Source organism: Salmo trutta, chromosome 11 (genome assembly GCF_901001165.1).
Source record: "Salmo trutta chromosome 11, fSalTru1.1, whole genome shotgun sequence".
NCBI classification, from domain to species: domain Eukaryota; kingdom Metazoa; phylum Chordata; class Actinopteri; order Salmoniformes; family Salmonidae; genus Salmo; species Salmo trutta.
Window position 1 is genome coordinate 9291382 of NC_042967.1, and position 17161 is coordinate 9308542.

Genomic DNA, 17161 nt, shown 5'->3' on the forward strand with positions numbered 1-17161 from the left:
TCAACCGTGATGGCGAGATCATGGAACGGGCAGTCCTTCCCCGGGAGGAAGAGCAGCTCCGTCTTGCCGAGGTTCAGCTTGAGGTGGTGATCCGTCATCCACACTGATATGTCTGCCAGACATGCAGAGATGTGATTCGCCACCTGGTTATCAGAAGGGGGAAAGGAGAAGATTAATTGTGTGTCGTCTGCATAGCAATGATAGGAGAGACCATGTGAGGATATGACAGAGCCAAGTGACTTGGTGTATAGCGAGAATAGGAGAGGGCCTAGAACAGAGCCCTGGGGGACACCAGTGGTGAGAGCACGTGGTGCGGAGACAGATTCTCGCCATGCCACCTGGTAGGAGCGACCTGTCAGGTAGGACGCAATCCAAGTGTGGGCCGCGCCGGAGATGCCCAACTCGGAGAGGGTGGAGAGGAGGATCTGATGGTTCACAGTATCAAAGGCAGCAGATAGGTCTAGAAGGATGAGAGCAGAGGAGAGAGAGTTAGCTTTAGCAGTGCGGAGAGCCTCCGTGACACAGAGAAGAGCAGTCTCAGTTGAATGACCAGTCTTGAAACCTGACTGATTTGGATCAAGAAGGTCATTCTGAGAGAGATAGCAGGAGAGCTGGCCAAGGACGGCACGTTCAAGAGTTTTGGAGAGAAAAGAAAGAAGGGATACTGGTCTGTAGTTGTTGACATCGGAGGGATCGAGTGTAGGTTTTTTCAGAAGGGGTGCAACTCTCGCTCTCTTGAAGACGGAAGGGACGTAGCCAGTGGTCAAGGATGAGTTGATGAGCGAGGTGAGGTAAGGGAGAAGGTCTCCGGAAATGGTCTGGAGAAGAGGAGGGGATAGGGTCAAGCGGGCAGCCCACGGGCAGCCCGCATACCTTTTTATTTAACCACACCCTTTGCGCTGCTATGAGGTAAATCAACAAGATAATTGAAGAAAGACGTTGGTGAGACGCTGGAGAGAGAGCGCAAGTGCTATGGGCTAGGTGGGATGTTAGCGTCCCACTCTATTCAACAGCCAGTGGAATCGCGTGGCGCGAAATACAAATACCTCAAAAATGCAATAATTTCAATATTTCAAACATACGACTATTTTACACCATTTGAAAGATAAGACTCTCGTTAATCTAACCACATTGTCCGATTTCAAAAAGGCTTTACAGCGAAATCAAAACATTAGATTATGTCAGGAGAGTACCCAGCCAAAAATAATCACACAGCCATTTTTCAAGCAAGCATATATGTCACAAAAACCCAAACCACAGCACTAACCTTTGATGATCTTCATCAGATGACACTCCTAGGACATTGTTATACAATACATGCATGTTTTGTTCAATCAAGTTCATATTTATATCAAAAAACTGCTTTTTACATTAGCATGTGATGTTCAGAACTAGCATTCCCACCCAAAACTTCCGGTGAATTTACTAAATTACTCATGATAAACGTTGACAAAATACATATTATTTTAAGAATTATACACTGCTCAAAAAAATAAAGGGAACACTTAAACAACACAATGTAACTCCAAGTCAATCACATTTCTGTGAAATCAAACTGTCCACTTAGGAAGCAACACTGATTGACAATAAATGTCACATGCTGTTGTGCAAATGGAATAGACAACAGGTGGAAAGACACCCCCAATAAAGGAGTGGTTCTGCAGGTGGGAACAACTGACCACTTCTCAGTTCCTATGCTTCCTGGCTGATGTTTTGGTCACTTTTGAATGCTGGCGGTGCTTTCACTCTAGTGGTAGCATGAGACGGAGTCTACAACCCACACAAGTGGCTCAGGTAGTGCAGCTCATCCAGGATGGCACATCAATGCGAGCTGTGGCAAGAAGGTTTGCTGTGTCTGTCAGCGTAGTGTCCAGAGCATGGAGGCGCTACCAGGAGACAGGCCAGTACATCAGGAGACGTGGAGGAGGCCGTAGGAGGGCAACAACCCAGCAGCAGGACCGCTACCTCCGCCTTTGTGCAAGGAGGAGCAGGAGGAGCACTGCCAGAGCCCTGCAAAATGACCTCCAGCAGGCCACAAATGTGCATGTGTCTGCTCAAACGGTCAGAAACAGACTCCATGAGGGTGGTATGAGGGCCCGACGTCCACAGGTGGGGGTTGTGCTTACAGCCCAACACCGTGCAGGACGTTTGGCATTTGCCAGAGAACACCAAGATTGGCAAATTCGCCACTGGCGCCCTGTGCTCTTCACAGATGAAAGCAGGTTCACATTGAGCACATGTGACAGACGTGACAGTCTGGAGACACCGTGGAGAACGTTCTGCTGCCTGCAACATCCTCCAGCATGACCGGTTTGGCGGTGGGTCAGTCATGGTGTGGGGTGGCATTTCTTTGGGGGGCCGCACAGCCCTCCATGTGCTCACCAGAGGTAGCCTGACTGTCATTAGGTACCGAGATGAGATCCTCAGACCCTTTGTGAGACCATATGCTGGTGCGGTTGGCCCTGGGTTCCTCCTAATGCAAGACAATGCTAGACCTCATGTGGCTGGAGTGTGTCAGCGGTTCCTGCAAGAGGAAGGCATTGATGCTATGACTGGCCCGCCCGTTCCCCAGACCTGAATCCAATTGAGCACATCTGGGACATCATGTCTCTCTCCATCCACCAACGCCACGTTGCACCACAGACTGTCCAGGAGTTGGCGGATGCTTTAGTCCAGGTCTGGGAGGAGATCCCTCAGGAGACCATCCGCCACCTCATCAGGAGCATGCCCAGGCGTTGTAGGGAGGTCATACAGGCACATGGAGGCCACACACACTACTGAGCATCATTTTCACTTGTTTTTAGGACATTACATCAAAGTTGGATCAGCCTGTAGTGTGGTTTTCCACTTTAATTTTGAATGTAACTCCAAATCCAGACCTCCATGGCTTGATAAATTGGATTTCCATTGATTATTTTTGTGTGATTTTGTTGTCAGCACATTCAACTATGTAAAGAAAAAAGTATTTAATAAGATTATTTCATTCATTCAGATCTAGGATGTGTTATTTTAGTGTTCCCTTTATTTTTTTTGAGCAGTATAGATACAGAACTCCTTTATGCAATCGCTATGTCAGATTTTAAAATAGCTTTTCGGCGAAAGCACATTTTGCAATATTCTGAGTACATAGGTCAGCCATCACGGCTAGCTAATTTGACACCCGCCAACGTCGGGGCAACCTAAAATCAGAATTACTATTACAAAAATTGGATTACCTTTGCTGTTCTTCGTCAGAATGCACTCCCAGGACTGCTACTTCCACAACAAATGTTGTTTTTGTTCCAAATAATCCATAGTTATGTGCAAATATCCCCGTTTTGTTCGTGTGTTCAGGTCACTATCCAAAGGGTAACGCGCGAGCGCATTTCGAGACAAAACATTTCAAAATGTTCCATTACCGTACTTAGAAGCATGTCAAACGCTGTTTAAAATAATTTTTTATGGTATTTTTCTTGTAAAATAGCGATAATATTCCAACCGGACAATGCTGTATTCATTCAAAAAGGAAGAGAAAATATGGCGAGGTCTCGTGAATGTCCATTTCCATTCCCTTTGTCCTCAGGCAGACCACTGACAAACTGAGTTACTATACTTTGCCCAGAGACAGGAGATGCCCCAATCCGCTTTCTGGCGGCTTTAGAGAGCCAATGGAAGCTTTAGAAAGTGCAACGTAACCCCACAGATACTGTAGTTTTGATAGACAAGCAAAAGGAGAACTACAAAATCGCAGACAGGCCACTTCCTTCTTGGAGTCTTCTCAGGTTTTTGCCTGCCATATGAGTTCTGTTATACTCACAGACACCATTCAAACAGTTTTAGAAACTTTAGTGTTTTCTATCCAAATCTACTAATAATATGCATATTCTCGTTTCTGGGCAAGAGTAGTAACCAGTTTAAATCAGGTACGTTTTTTATCCGGCCATGAAAATACTGCCCCCTAGCCCAGACAGCTGAAAGTGCGTCGAGTACAGTACTGAGAAGGATGAGTGGACAACAGTGAAGTCTAAGAATGGAACCAAAAGAGCTAAAATTGTTGTGGAAAATGAGTCTGATCAATCGTTTCTTTTTGGAGTAAGTTCTTGGGATGAGGATGTTCACTTGGGAAACCCTTTTGAAGTCAGGATGGTGAAGAAGGCGCTGGGAAAAGTGGATGCAGTCAATAACCAGGTGTTGTATATCTAAAGAGCAACAGGAGCGTGCATTGTGGCTCGTGAAATTATCAACCCAAGAAGCAGTGGCGGTTCTAGACTATTTCAACTGGGGGGGCCAAGCTGGGGCCAGTTGTACTGTTAGAGGGGCTAGTTCCATTAGACATTATTGTTGTCATATCGTTTTCTTCACTGCATTGCAGGTAAAAGACCATGTTCATAATCATCATCGTTGCCACTGTCTAATAATGGATGTAAAAAAAGAATGATAGCAAAAATGTGTTATGTAAAAACAAGGGGGTCCAAAACCGCTAGTGCCAAGAAGTGGACAGCTTGGATTTTTCAGAACAGGGTAAAGGTATCATCTCTGGCATACCGACATTAATATCCCAGGCTGAAAAGTCCAGGTGTAGTTCATGTACGTCGCTTGACCCGTGGGGAAAATTGAGCAAATTTGATCTGTATTACTGTTGTTTATTAAGAGTATCTCCCGACCTATGTAAAGCTGGGATATATTAGCGGACTAAACTCCACTCCATGATGAAGGACATTTTCTGATGATCTTCACCACTAGTTGCCATCTTAGAGCAACAGCAATGAGCAAACAGTCAGTGGTTGTATTTGATTAACATTTACATGAAAAAGTATGGATTTCAGCAAACAAAGAAAGTCACGGAACTACAGAGGACACACATACGTACAAGTTGGGCGTTTTTTTGTTGTTGTTGAAAGTATTGACCTTGGGCGAATCGATGTAGTAGGAGCTAGATTCCACAAAGCCTGGTCTCGGCTCCAAGCCTTTGGTAAAGTAAATCAGCAATTGTCATACTTCACTAAAAGTAAAGATGCCTTGATAGAAAATTACTCAAGTAAAAGTCACGCAGTAAAATAACAAAGCATTTGGTTTTAAATGTACTTAAGTATCAAAAGTAAATGTAATAGCTAAAATACGCATAAGTATTGAAAGTAAACATATAAATCATTTCAAATTCCCTTTATTAAACAAACCAGATGGCACCATTTTTGTGTTTTTTATTTACGGATAACCAGGGCACTCCAACATAATTTACAAACGAAGCATCTGTTTACTGAGTCCGCCAGATCAGAGGCAACAGGGATGACCAGGGATGTTTTCTTGTTAAGTGCATGAATTTGACAATTTTCCTGTCATGCTAGCGATTCAAAATGTAACGAGTAATTTGACTGTCACGGAAAATCTATGGAGTAAAACGTACATTTTCTTTAGGGATGTAGTAAAGTAAAAGTAGTCGAATATAAATAGTAAAGTACAGACACCCCCCAAAACTACTTAAGTGGTACTTTACACCACTGTTCATCAGAAACTACCTTCACCTGAGAGTTTAGTCCCCTATGATAAATAAAAGAAACGTCATGAGAGCGTTCGTGTAAAACCCGCGTTTCAAGTGTTTGCAGACGGGAGGTGTATGTTATTGAAGAGTCTGAATGTAGAATGTTGCAACTGCGGTGGGCATCATATTCCCGACTTCCATGAGTGCCCTGTTAGGGTGAAAGAGGTTGAGGTGTCAAGGATCAGGGCTGTCCAGCAGATCTCCTATGTGGAGCTGGGGAGAGAGTCTAATGGGCACGTGGCCGGTGGAAATGGCAGTGGATGCATGTAGTAACTTGACAAGGAATGCCCACACGCATTTCGATATTACTTTCCTTTACTTTCAACCCAAACCTAAAGGTGTATTGCCAGGTACAAACGGTACAAATATAACAGAACTATATAGCCCACTCAGCCGGTGGTAGAATCACATTGCACAGAACTCACTCTTGGTGATGACATCATCAAAGGGGAAAGGTCAAGGTTAATGCCAATAATAACCATGTAATTATTTATATAGTGTCCACACTATAACACTTCTCCCCCCTCAATTTAAATCCCCCCCCTGTAAGGAAAACATAAGGTTAACAAGTAAACCACATTAGTGTTTTCTTCTCTTTACTACACCACACTGTAGAACTTCTGCTGGTGTTACGGTAAATGTAACCAAAACAACAACAATAAAATGACAGTCCTTATTTCTTTTCAACTAGGTCTGCTGCTCCAAACAAACACTAACACCACGAGTCTCTCAGTCTCAACTACAGAGTTAGTTTTTCAGGAGGCTTGTGACTACGCTGTGATCTGCGCAGTACTCCTGGTGTGCTACGAGACACAGGTAAGGCATGTCCCAGTGGAGCTGGGTCTGAGGGCACAGGAGCGGGTTGGGTGTTTGTGAGAGAATGTCCATCACCCTCTGCTGGAACCACTGAATGCCCCTGTTCCTCAGATGCTGTTTCCTGTGGGATTTCAACTTGTATACTACCACCCACAGCTGTTCCGTCTGAAAACATGGTCTTGTCTTTGTCATAGCGCAGGCGGAGATGGTCCTGGTGTCTGCGCATGACTCGACCATCAGTCAGTTTGACCACAAAGGAGACGGGACCACTCTGACTCAGAATGATACCTGGCAACCAGCGTTGGCTGCTTGTGAAGTTGCGGATGTAGACAGTGTCATTGGGTTTTAACTGTCTCTCCCTTGCGTGGTGGTCATGTCTCTCTTTTTGTTTCTCCTGCTTCCGTTCCACTCGTGCTCTGATGTTCGGACGCAGTAGATCCAGGTGAGCTTTTGGCCTTCTGCCCATTAACATCACCGCTGGAGCCTGTCCTGTTGTTGTTTGTGGCGTGATGCGGTACTGGAACAAGAACCGAGAGAGCTTAGTAGTGATGGTTCCCCCAGTCATCCTTTTGAGCCCCTCTTTCAGTGTCTGCACAGCCCGCTCCGCTAAGCCGTTTGAGGCCGGGTGAAACGGGGCGCTGCGGACATGGCGGATCCCGTTTCTCCGCATGAATTCTTGGAACAAATCACAGGTAAACGTTGTTGCGTTGTCGGACACCAGAGAGTCCGGCAGACCATGGGTTGAAAACACCTGCCGAAGCTTTTCGATGGTTGTGGTCGCTGTGATGTTGCTCATGATGTGCGCCTCCAGCCACTTGGAGTGTGCGTCCACCATGACAAGGAACATGTGACCCATGAAAGGGCCTGCAAAATCTATATGCAGCCTAGACCATGGGTGGTCAGGCCACTCCCACAGATGTAGTGGCGCGGGCGGCGCCATCTTCTGGTTGATCTGGCACTCAGAACATGATTTAACTTTGTCTTCTACCTCCTGATCCATGTTAGGCCACCAGATGTAAGATCTGGCTAAACTTTTCATCCGGGAGGCACCCGGGTGAGCCTCATGGACCTCATCCATGACTTGTGCACGGCCAGGGGGTGGAACAACCACTCCGTTTTGCGCTTTGCGTAAGGTCCTAGTCCATCATCCTCTATGACAGGAGGCCAACCCTGCATCAGGAATCTTTTCACTTGGGACAGGATAGGATCCCGGTCTGTCCACTGTTTGATCTGATTGGCATTCACAGGTGAGTTTGACAATCTCTCCATTAGGAAAATTGTCTCGGGAGGCACCACAGTTGTGGCAGGCATCTCTGGTAGCGGGAGACGGCTGAGCGCGTCTGCATTTGCATTGTCCTTCCCCGCTCTATACACTATCGTATACTGGTAAGCCGACAGTGTCAGGGCCCAACGCTGTAACCTTGCTGAAGCCATGGGCGGAATGCATCTTGATTCACTAAAAAGGCTCATCAGTGGTTTGTGGTCAGTGCATATGGTGAAATGACTACCGTAGAGGTACTGATGGAAGCGTTTCACAGCAAAGACTATGGCCAGACCTTCCTTGTCTAACTGTGAATAACCCTTCTCAGCACTCGTCAGCGTACGTGATGCAAATCCAATGGGTCTCTCTGACCCGTCCTCCATCTGATGAGAGAGTACTGCCCCGACGCCATAGGGTGAGGCGTCACATGACAGGATGATCTCTTTGTCTTGGTCAAAATGAACCAGAAGTTGTGCTGATTGTAGTAGTGCTTTCACTTCCTTGAAAGCTTTCTCTTGTGCTGGCCCCCACTTCCATTTACAGTCTTTGTGGAGCAACTGATAAAGTGGAGCCAACACTGTTGACAGCTCAGGGAGGAACTTCCCATAGTAGTTCACCATGCCCAGGAACGACCTGAGCTCTGACCCATTCTTGGGGTTTGGAGCATCCTTGATTGACCTGACTTTGTCCTCCACAGGACACAGACCCTGCGCTGTGATCTTGTGACCTAGGTATGTCACACTCTGTGCTTGGAATGTGCACTTGCTACGCTTCAGGCGCAGCCCTGCCTCAGAGAATCTCTTTAACACCTTGTCCAGATGGTGGAGGTGCTCCTCCTCCGTCTCCCCTGTAACCAGGATGTCATCCAGGTACACTGCTACATGAGGGATCCCCTGCAGCAGATTGTCCATTGTCCTCTGGAAAATGGCTGGGCTGGACGCCACTCCGAAAACCAAGCGGTTGTACCTGAACAAGCCTTTGTGCGTGTTGACTGTGACATACTCTTTTGAGTCCTCGTCCAGGAGGAGCTGTTGGTAGGCGTGACTCATGTCAAGCTTTGAGAACGTCTTGCCTCCTGCCAGTGTCGCGAACAAGTCCTCCACCCGTGGCAGCGGGTAAGCGTCTAGCTTAGAGGCCCTGTTGATGGTGAGTTTGTAGTCCCCACATATACGCACCGTGCCGTCACTTTTCAGAACGGGAACGATAGGAGCTGCCCAGCGGGAGAACTGAACGGGAGTAATGACGTTTGCTTCCTGCAGCCGCTCCAACTCATCTTCCACTTTCTTTTTCATGGCGTAAGGCACTGTCCTGGGCTTGAAAAAGCGAGGCTCGGCCTGAGGATCCACGAACAGCTTAACTGTAGTGCCCTGCAGTGTGCCCAGTTCCTCTTTGAAAATCTCTGGGTATTTTTGAATGACATCCTCAGTCACTCGGGTGTGTTTTATCTCACCCCAGCTCAGTTGTATTTTGTTTAGCCAGTCACGCCCTAGTAAACTAGGCCCATTCCCTTTCACCACCAGGAGCCGTGCTCTCGCTTCCTGGCTGTTGTATGCAATGTTCACTTCTAGAGCCCCAAGCAATGGTATGGTCTCCCCGGTGTACGTACGCAGTCTGATCCCTGCCGGTGTGAGGGCAGAAACCTGTCTTGAGCCCCATTTTTGTTTGTAGGTCTCCTCACTTATGACAGAGGCAGAGGCCCCCGTGTCAACCTCCATCCTCATCTGCTTTCCATCTACCTCCACTGTAGCATAAATAGGCTCTGCGCGCGGCTCCCTCACATTAAACATGTTGTAGGAACAATGCTCGTCCTCCTCCTCTGTGCTCTCTAGGTGGTGCGCTGCTGACTGAGGCTTTGGTGCTGTGAACTTGCCCAGCCCAGTCCGCCCACCCTCTGGCTTGCTCCTAGGACCCCTGCATTTTTTTGCTAAATGTCCCTTTTTGTTGCAATTGTGACAGACAGTCTCCATGAACTTACAGTTGTTACCATAATGTGTCCCTCCACATCTGAAACATTCCACTGCTTTTCCCCTTTTTCCTGCCGCCTCTTTTGTCACCTGATGCACTGCACAACTTTCACTATTGGCCTTTTGAATATTTTTCACATTACTAGCGGCCATCTCCATCCCTTGAGATAGTTCCAATGCCCTCTTGAAAGTCAGTGTGGCTTCCCCAAGCAACCGGCGCTGTATGCTGTCCTCATTAATGCCACAGACTAATCTGTCACGGAGCATGTCCTCTAACATAGCCCCAAACTCACAATGTTCAGAGAGTTCCCGTAATTCAGCAACAAAGTTAGCAACAGACTGACCTGTTTTCCGAAAATGGCAGTTAAACTTGAACCTCTGGACAATCACTGAAGGCTTTGGATTGTGGTGAGTCTGAACGAGAGCAACTAGATCCCCAAAAGGAATTTCTCCCGGTCTCCGTGGTGTAGCCAAATTCCTCATTAGCTTGTAGGTTTTAGCCCCACACACACTCAAGAGAATAGAGCGCTGTTTAGCCTCATCTATGATTCCATTTGCCAAGAAAAAGTGTCCCAACCTTTCCACATATTCCGTCCAGTCTTCGTTCTCTTCCACAAACTCAGTGATAGTCCCAAACATTGCCATTATAACGCCAACCTGTCCTTGATCCTCGTTAGCGATTTGCACTTGCTGCTGATTGTCCCCGTCGGCGTTTCCGTCCAGTGGCACCTGCTCTCCGTCGCTCATTAAGCTAGCTAGCTAACTCGCCCTGTACAAGTTGATAAAGTTTTATCCTCGTCGCCAAAAAGGTGTAGTAACTTGACAAGGAATGCCCACACGCATTTCGATATTACTTTCCTTTACTTTCAACCCAAACCTAAAGGTGTATTGCCAGGTACAAACGGTACAAATATAACAGAACTATATAGCCCACTCAGCCGGTGGTAGAATCACATTGCACAGAACTCACTCTTGGTGATGACATCATCAAAGGGGAAAGGTCAAGGTTAATGCCAATAATAACCATGTAATTATTTATATAGTGTCCACACTATAACAATGCACAACAGTGAATGTTCCTCGTCAGTCAAGAGATCTGGATACAGTCATTGTGAAGGTGGATTTTGTAACGCTTATTGCCACAGTTATTAATTGTATTGTTCAAGTGTCCAATAAATCATTGTCTGTGGCTGAAAAGTATTAGGGGCATCAATATTTCACGGCAGAAGCACGGTCAAGGATGCTGTCGTTGGAAGATGGCGCGACCTCCCAGGCTCTTTTCTGAGCCTGTGTAGGGACCTGATTAGAATGTTTGATTTTAACAGAAAAGCAGGTTGATTTTGAACAGCTTAATTTTTTTTTTTTTTTAATCGTTTGACTTATCCACCCATACAGTAGGTGGCGGCATGCACTTGAAATTGTTGCGAAAGCCATTAAACCAGAGGAAGAATTTTAAAAAATCGTCAGTGTAAACGGAAGTTAACATTGACCAAGAACAATCTTACATTTAGCGTTTTTATTGTTATTTGGACGTTTATTAACACCCTGGAACTCACTATGAATCCCTCGACTGCACAGCATCACATATTTACACCAGGTAGTCTTTAATTCGCGTTATCGACAGGACGATATATGTTTTCTAGCTAGCTAGCTAATTGCTAACGTTAGCTAACAATGGCTAACTGTATGGTTTTTCACACTCAAATAGCCTCCATCATGGAGGTATTAGCAAATGCAGCCGTTGCAGAGATCTGTAAAATCGTAGACGACGACTATGCAGTGGTTCGTTTGGAAATAACTCAAAGCCAGAAAGAAAACAGGGGATTACGGAGGAAACTACAGCTATTGGAATTGAAGATGGCACGGGAGCGCGTCCTCGCTAGTCGTCCCAGTAGTGTGAAACTCCTCGACCGATACAGAGGAATGGCAAGAGGTACATTTTGATGTTGCAGAAGGCCGAGGCTGTCGCCCCGTTCCTCTCTGCGCATGTGTTCAGATGTGTGACCCAGAATTGGATCTTGGTCAGTGTTTGGATAGTATGCAATACTTACCCTGTTTACCTTGCCATCTTTGCAAATGTTTATTTTATTTGACCAGGCTTCTTGCACAAAGACAAAATATCATATTCTATATAATATTGTAACCAGATTCTTGATTTACTGAATGTCGTGTTGTCAAACTCAATTAAAATAATATGCATGGAACAATAAATAGTTATAGAAGTTACAAGAAGTGTTACCTTCCATCCTAGACAGTTTCAATAGTCTACAATATAGCGTTGACCGTAACTAATTTAACCACTCCTTTCCTCCAATCCCTCTCTCAGGTGAAGGACATCTCACTCGAGGCCACAGGAGCTTTGTGAAGCCAGCCGCACATAACGCGTGTGGAGATGACCAACCAATCACTGTTGATGAGGGGAGTGGAACCTCAACCCAGCATGTTATCGTGATAGAGGTTAGTGTCACAGTGTAACATAAAAAAATGACTGTACATAAAATGTGGCCCGTTTTATTTCAGAAAGGGTATTAATTTGCTTACATGTACGTTCTTATATCTAACATATGGGAGCTTGTGAAACTTCCCTTAGATATTGTTATCCAATTAACTCTCTAGGGGGGATGGGACGCTACAGTCCCACCTGGCCAACGTCCAGTGAGCGCCAAATTCAAAAACAGAAATACTCAGTATAAAAATTAATGAACCATACAAGTGTTATACATCAGTTTAAAGATTAACTTCTTGTCAGGAAGTTAAAGCTTGGTCTCAAATGGGTCTTCCAAATGGACAATGACCCCAAGCATACTTCCAAAGTTGTGGCAACAAAGTCAACAAAGTCAAGGTATTGGAGTGGCAATTACAAAGTCCTGACCTCAATCCCATAGAAAATGTGTGGGCAGAACAGAAAAAGCGTGTGCAAGCAAGGATGCCTACAAACCTAACTCAGTTACACCAGCTCTGTCAGGAGGAATGGGCCAAAATTCACCCAACTTATTGTGGGAAGCTTGTGGAAGGCTACCCAAAACGTTTGACCCAAGTTAAACAATTTAAAGGCAATGCTACCAAATACTCATTGAGTGTATGTAAACTTCTGACCTACTGGGAATGTGTTGAAAGAAATGAAATTAAAGCTGAAATAAATCATTCTCTCTATTATTCTGCAATTTCACATTCTTAAAAAAAAGTGGTGATCCTAACTGACCTAAGACAGGGAATGTTTACTAGGATTAAATGTCAGGAATTGTGAAAAACTGAGTTTAAATGTATTTGGCTAAGGTGTGTGTAAACTTCCGACTTCAACAGTAGATTATGGTAATGCATCAGAACATGCAACTCATGTAGTGAAGCAGACAATAAAACATCATTTTCAAATAATGGCCAAAATAATTTGTGGGAAAACACCATTCTAAACAGCGCAGCTGGGAAAACACCATTCTAAACTGCGCAGCTGATAGCAGTTCCATATGTGACAGAGATGAAAATGTATTTTAGGAACTTGCGTAGAAAGATATGACTAGGATTCTGCCTTTGGCTTCTGGACAACGAAAGAAAGTTGATCATGAAAACCAATGGAACAGGAGATTAATGGCATAGTGGTGTGTCCAATAGTGAAGTAAATGCAAATAAATATAATTACTCCTGTCTATACACAAGCTCGTAGGTCTATGCCTATTTGGGAAGCCCACAATTTGGACAGCGTGCATGGCAATAGTTCTAGCGGATTATTGAGTTGCAGCTGTCAGTGAAAAGCGTCTAAAATGTGTGAAGATATTGTGTCTTGAGCATAATTTAAAATGTTGAGACAAGAAGAAGGGAGGGGTATGTGGCAAAGATATAGGCGAGTCTCCGCTGTCTCCCGCCAATTCTTGCGCATTCATTGTTTCATTGTGTGAGTTATTTGCCCTTAGATTATTTGTTTGAACCTCTCTAGGGGGGATGGGACGCTACCGTCCCACCTGGCCAACGTCCAGTGAAATTGCAGAGCGCCAAATTCAAAAACCGAAATACTCATTATAAAAATTAATGAAACATACAAGTGTTATACATGGGTTTAAAGATTAACTTCTTGTTAATCCAACCACGGTGTCAGATTTCAAAAAGGCTTTACGGCGAAAGCAAACCATGCGATTATCTGAGAACAGGGCCCAGCAGACAAATCATTACAAACAGTAATCAGCCAAGTAGACGAGCAACAAAAGTCAGAAATAGCGATGAAAATTAATCACTTACGTTTGATGATCTTCATATGGTTACACTCACAAAACTCCCAGTTACCCAATAAATGTACGTTTTGTTCGATCAAGTCCCTCTTTATATCCAAAATCCTTAGTTTTGTTAGCGCGTTTTGTTCAGTAATCCACTGTCTCAAACAACATTCGGTGAAATTGCAGAGCGTTAAACTCAACAAAACAGAAATTCTCATAATAAACATACATAAAAGATACAAATGTTATACACCAGCTTAAAGATAAACTTCTTGTTAATCCAACCGCTGTGTCAGATTTCAAAAAGGCTTTACGGCGAAAGCAAATCATGCTATTATCTGAGAACAGCGCCCAGCAGACAAATCATTACAAACAGTTACCAGCCAAGAAGAGTAACAAAAGTCAGAAATAGCAATAAAATGTATCACTTACCTTTGCTCTTCATATGATTGCACTCCCAGGACTCCATGTTACACAATAAAGTTTCGTTTTGTTCGATAATGTCCCTCTTTATATTCAAAAACCTCCGTTTTGTTGGTGCGTTTTGTTCAATAATCCATTGGAACAAAGCGCGGTCACAACAGACAGACGAAAAAATCTAAAAAGTACCATAAAATTTGTAGAAACATGTCAAACGATGTTTATAATCAATCCTCAGGTTGTTTTTGTCATAAATAATCGATCATATTTCAATCGGACAATAGCTTCGTCAATAGAAAAGGAGAAACAAGAAAGGCGTGCTCCCGGTCACGCGCTTGACTCATGTCTGGAAATTTCCCCTGTCCTCTCATTGAAAGTGGTGTATTACCCTCATTTTTCAGAGTAAAAGCCTGAAACAATGCCTAAAGACTGGCCACGTAGTGGAAGCCATAGGGATCGTGAACTGCTTCATAAGTCTTTGTATGGTGGATAGGCTTTCAATGGAAAAACAGGCATTTCAAAATAATAGCACTTCCTGGATGGATTTTCTTCAGGGTTTTGCCTGCCATATCAGTTTTGGAAACTTTAGAGTGTTTTCTATCCAAATCTACCAATTATATGCATATCCTAGCTTCTGGACCTGAGTAGCAGGCAGTTTAATTTGGGCACGCTTTTCATCCAAAATTCCGAATGCTGCCCCCTACCCTAGTGAGGTTAAACTAATTTACTGGTAATAATAACCTATTTTCTTGTGTCAGTCTGCAGGTGCAGAGGCTGCTAGTCCTGGGGTCAAGCTGGAGAGGTCAGAAGGAGAGGAGGACCCACGGCACAGCAAAGACATCCAGACTGGAGCGTCCCATGTAGCCACGGAGGACCTCAGCGCCACTGCGCCCCAGCCCAGGACCCGACGCAGCATCACGGAGGTCAGTGGAACTCCGAACGCCGTCCTCAAGTCAGAGACCGACACAGAGACTTTAACTGTAACACAGGCAAAGGCTTTTGCACACAGGATCTGACCACAGGTCATACCCAGAGAGGCTGGGGCGACTGGGCTGTCCTCCTGTTCCTAGCTCAGATTATTTACTTTACGATAACCTGAGCTCGAGGGCGGTTCAAGTTAATTCCCATCGAGACTCAGGTGACGCGTTCTTACACTACAGAAATGGACCCTGGTAACATATCCTTGGGTTTGGAGACACAGACTAATCTGTCTAGAGGGGACTGGAACCGGTAAAGTAGTAGTGTGTACTATGAAGGGTGCCTAGATAAGATGGGTTATAGTCATTGATGAAGTGACTGTGAAAGTGGAGGGTGATGCTCCTCCCACATGGAATGTGGATAAGACTCACTTAGGAGAAGGACACTCACAAGGCAGAGATTTCTTAGATTACAGGGAAAGCTTAGAGACAAATCCTAATGTCGCGACCCACTCCCCTTTAAACACGCTCAGGGATCGAGACCCAGTGTGCAAGTCCATGGGGCCTTCCGATTCACACGGCCGTGTCCTTTTCGATCAGGTATTGAACTCAAACGACAGGGCTAGAGCCCAGGCTCAGGGAGGAGGAGCAACATCAAACAATAGTAAAGATAAATGGTTCCTCTGCATGTTCTGTAACAAAGGCTTCAGCTGCACCCAGAAGGTGGAGATCCACCAGAGGGTCCACACAGGGGTGAAACCCTTCAGCTGTACCCAGTGTCACATGCGCTTCGCCCAGGCCTGCAACCTGAAGAGGCACCAGAGGGTCCACACAGGGGAGAAACCCTTCAGCTGTACCCAGTGTCAGAAGAGGTTCACCCACGAGAACAAGCTAAAGATGCATCTGAAGGTCCACACAGGAAAAGGCTGTTCGCCTGTATGCGCTGCAGAAAGAGGTTCTCATAATGGAGCTACCTCAGGATGCACAGGCAGAAAAGCCATTCCACTCGATAGCTTGAAGTGTAGATCAAATCCTGCATTATAGACAAAGATTAATTTTCATTGTCAGCAGAAAATATCCACAGATGCATTTAGAATAGTGAGAGTAACATATTTCAGTGTTGAATATTCCTGGGTAGAATAATGCATCCAGACATTGTGATATATAAGGCATATATAAGCCTAAAAAGTCTGTTACATATTGTGTTTGTACTGTGTAGGCTATATGATGTTCATACAGATTGAGACATATTTTAAATGTACATTTTAGTAATTTAGCAGGCACTCTTATCCACAGTAAATTACAGTTAATGCATTCATTTTAAGAAAGCTGGGTTAAACAACCACGTAACACAGTCGTAGCAAGTACATTTCCCTAAATAAAGTACTTATCAGCAAAGTCGGTGCTAGTAGGAAGACACATTCTTATTTGACAGCGACTCTGCTGTTTTAGCTTCAGGGGGAAGCTGGTTCCATCATTGGGGTGCCAGGACAGAGAAGAGCTTTGACTGGTCTGAGCGAGAGCTGACCACTCGTAAGGGTGGGACGGTGACGAGACCAAAGGTGGCAGAATGGAGTGCTTGGATTGAGGTGTAGGATTTGAGCATAGCCTGAAGGTAGGGAGGGGCAGTTCACCTTGCTGCTTTGTAGGCAACCATCATGGTCTTGTAGTGGATACGAACTTCTTCTGGAAGACAGTGGAGTGTGCCGAGGAGCGCGGTGATATGGGAGAACTTGGGAAGGTTGAACACCAGGCGGGCTGCAGCGTTCTAGATAGGTTGCAGGGGTTTGATGGCACAAGAGGGGAGCCCATCCAACAGAGTTTCAGAAGTCTAGACGGGAAATTACAACTGCTTGGATTAGGGCCTGCTCTACTTGTGTGAGTAAGGGTCGTAGTCTACGGATGTTGTAGAGCATGAACCTTGGAGCGGGGCAGGCCTTCCCCGGGAGGAAGAGCTGTTCCATCTTGTCAAGGTTGAGTTTGAGGTGGTGGGCAGACATCCAGGCTGAGATGTCTGCCAGGTACGCAGAGATACGTGTGTATGTGTGGTTTTCATATGG

General features: G+C 45.2%; 2 protein-coding genes across 4 annotated transcripts in view; both read left to right on the forward strand.

Moving 5' to 3' along the window:
- The window catches only part of LOC115201844 (neurotrophin receptor-interacting factor homolog), a 54548-nt gene that overhangs the window by 15736 nt on the left and 21651 nt on the right, over positions 1–17161 (forward strand). The window lies entirely within an intron of this gene.
- On the forward strand, positions 10822–15894 carry LOC115201934 (uncharacterized). 2 transcript variants are annotated; one of them, XM_029765830.1, is made up of 3 exons: positions 10822–11580; positions 11886–12016; positions 14943–15894. In XM_029765830.1, the coding sequence occupies exons 1-3, from the start codon at positions 11556–11558 to the stop codon at positions 15198–15200; spliced, it is 414 nt and encodes a 137-aa protein (XP_029621690.1). In that variant the 5' UTR covers positions 10822–11555; the 3' UTR covers positions 15201–15894. The 2 variants fall into 2 exon arrangements, with proteins under 2 accessions (XP_029621690.1, XP_029621689.1); XM_029765829.1 differs by having other exon boundaries at positions 10835–11492.

Excerpts from the sequence above, each read along its gene's own strand:
- LOC115201934 (XM_029765829.1), top strand. The coding sequence starts at position 11,234 with ATGGCTAACTGTATGGTTTTTCACACTCAAATAGCCTCCATCATGGAG. Across the intron at positions 11,493-11,885 it reads ATACAGAGGAATGGCAAGAG|GTGAAGGACATCTCACTCGA; the intron begins GTACATTTTGAT and ends TCCCTCTCTCAG. Across the intron at positions 12,017-14,942 it reads AGCATGTTATCGTGATAGAG|TCTGCAGGTGCAGAGGCTGC; the intron begins GTTAGTGTCACA and ends TTCTTGTGTCAG.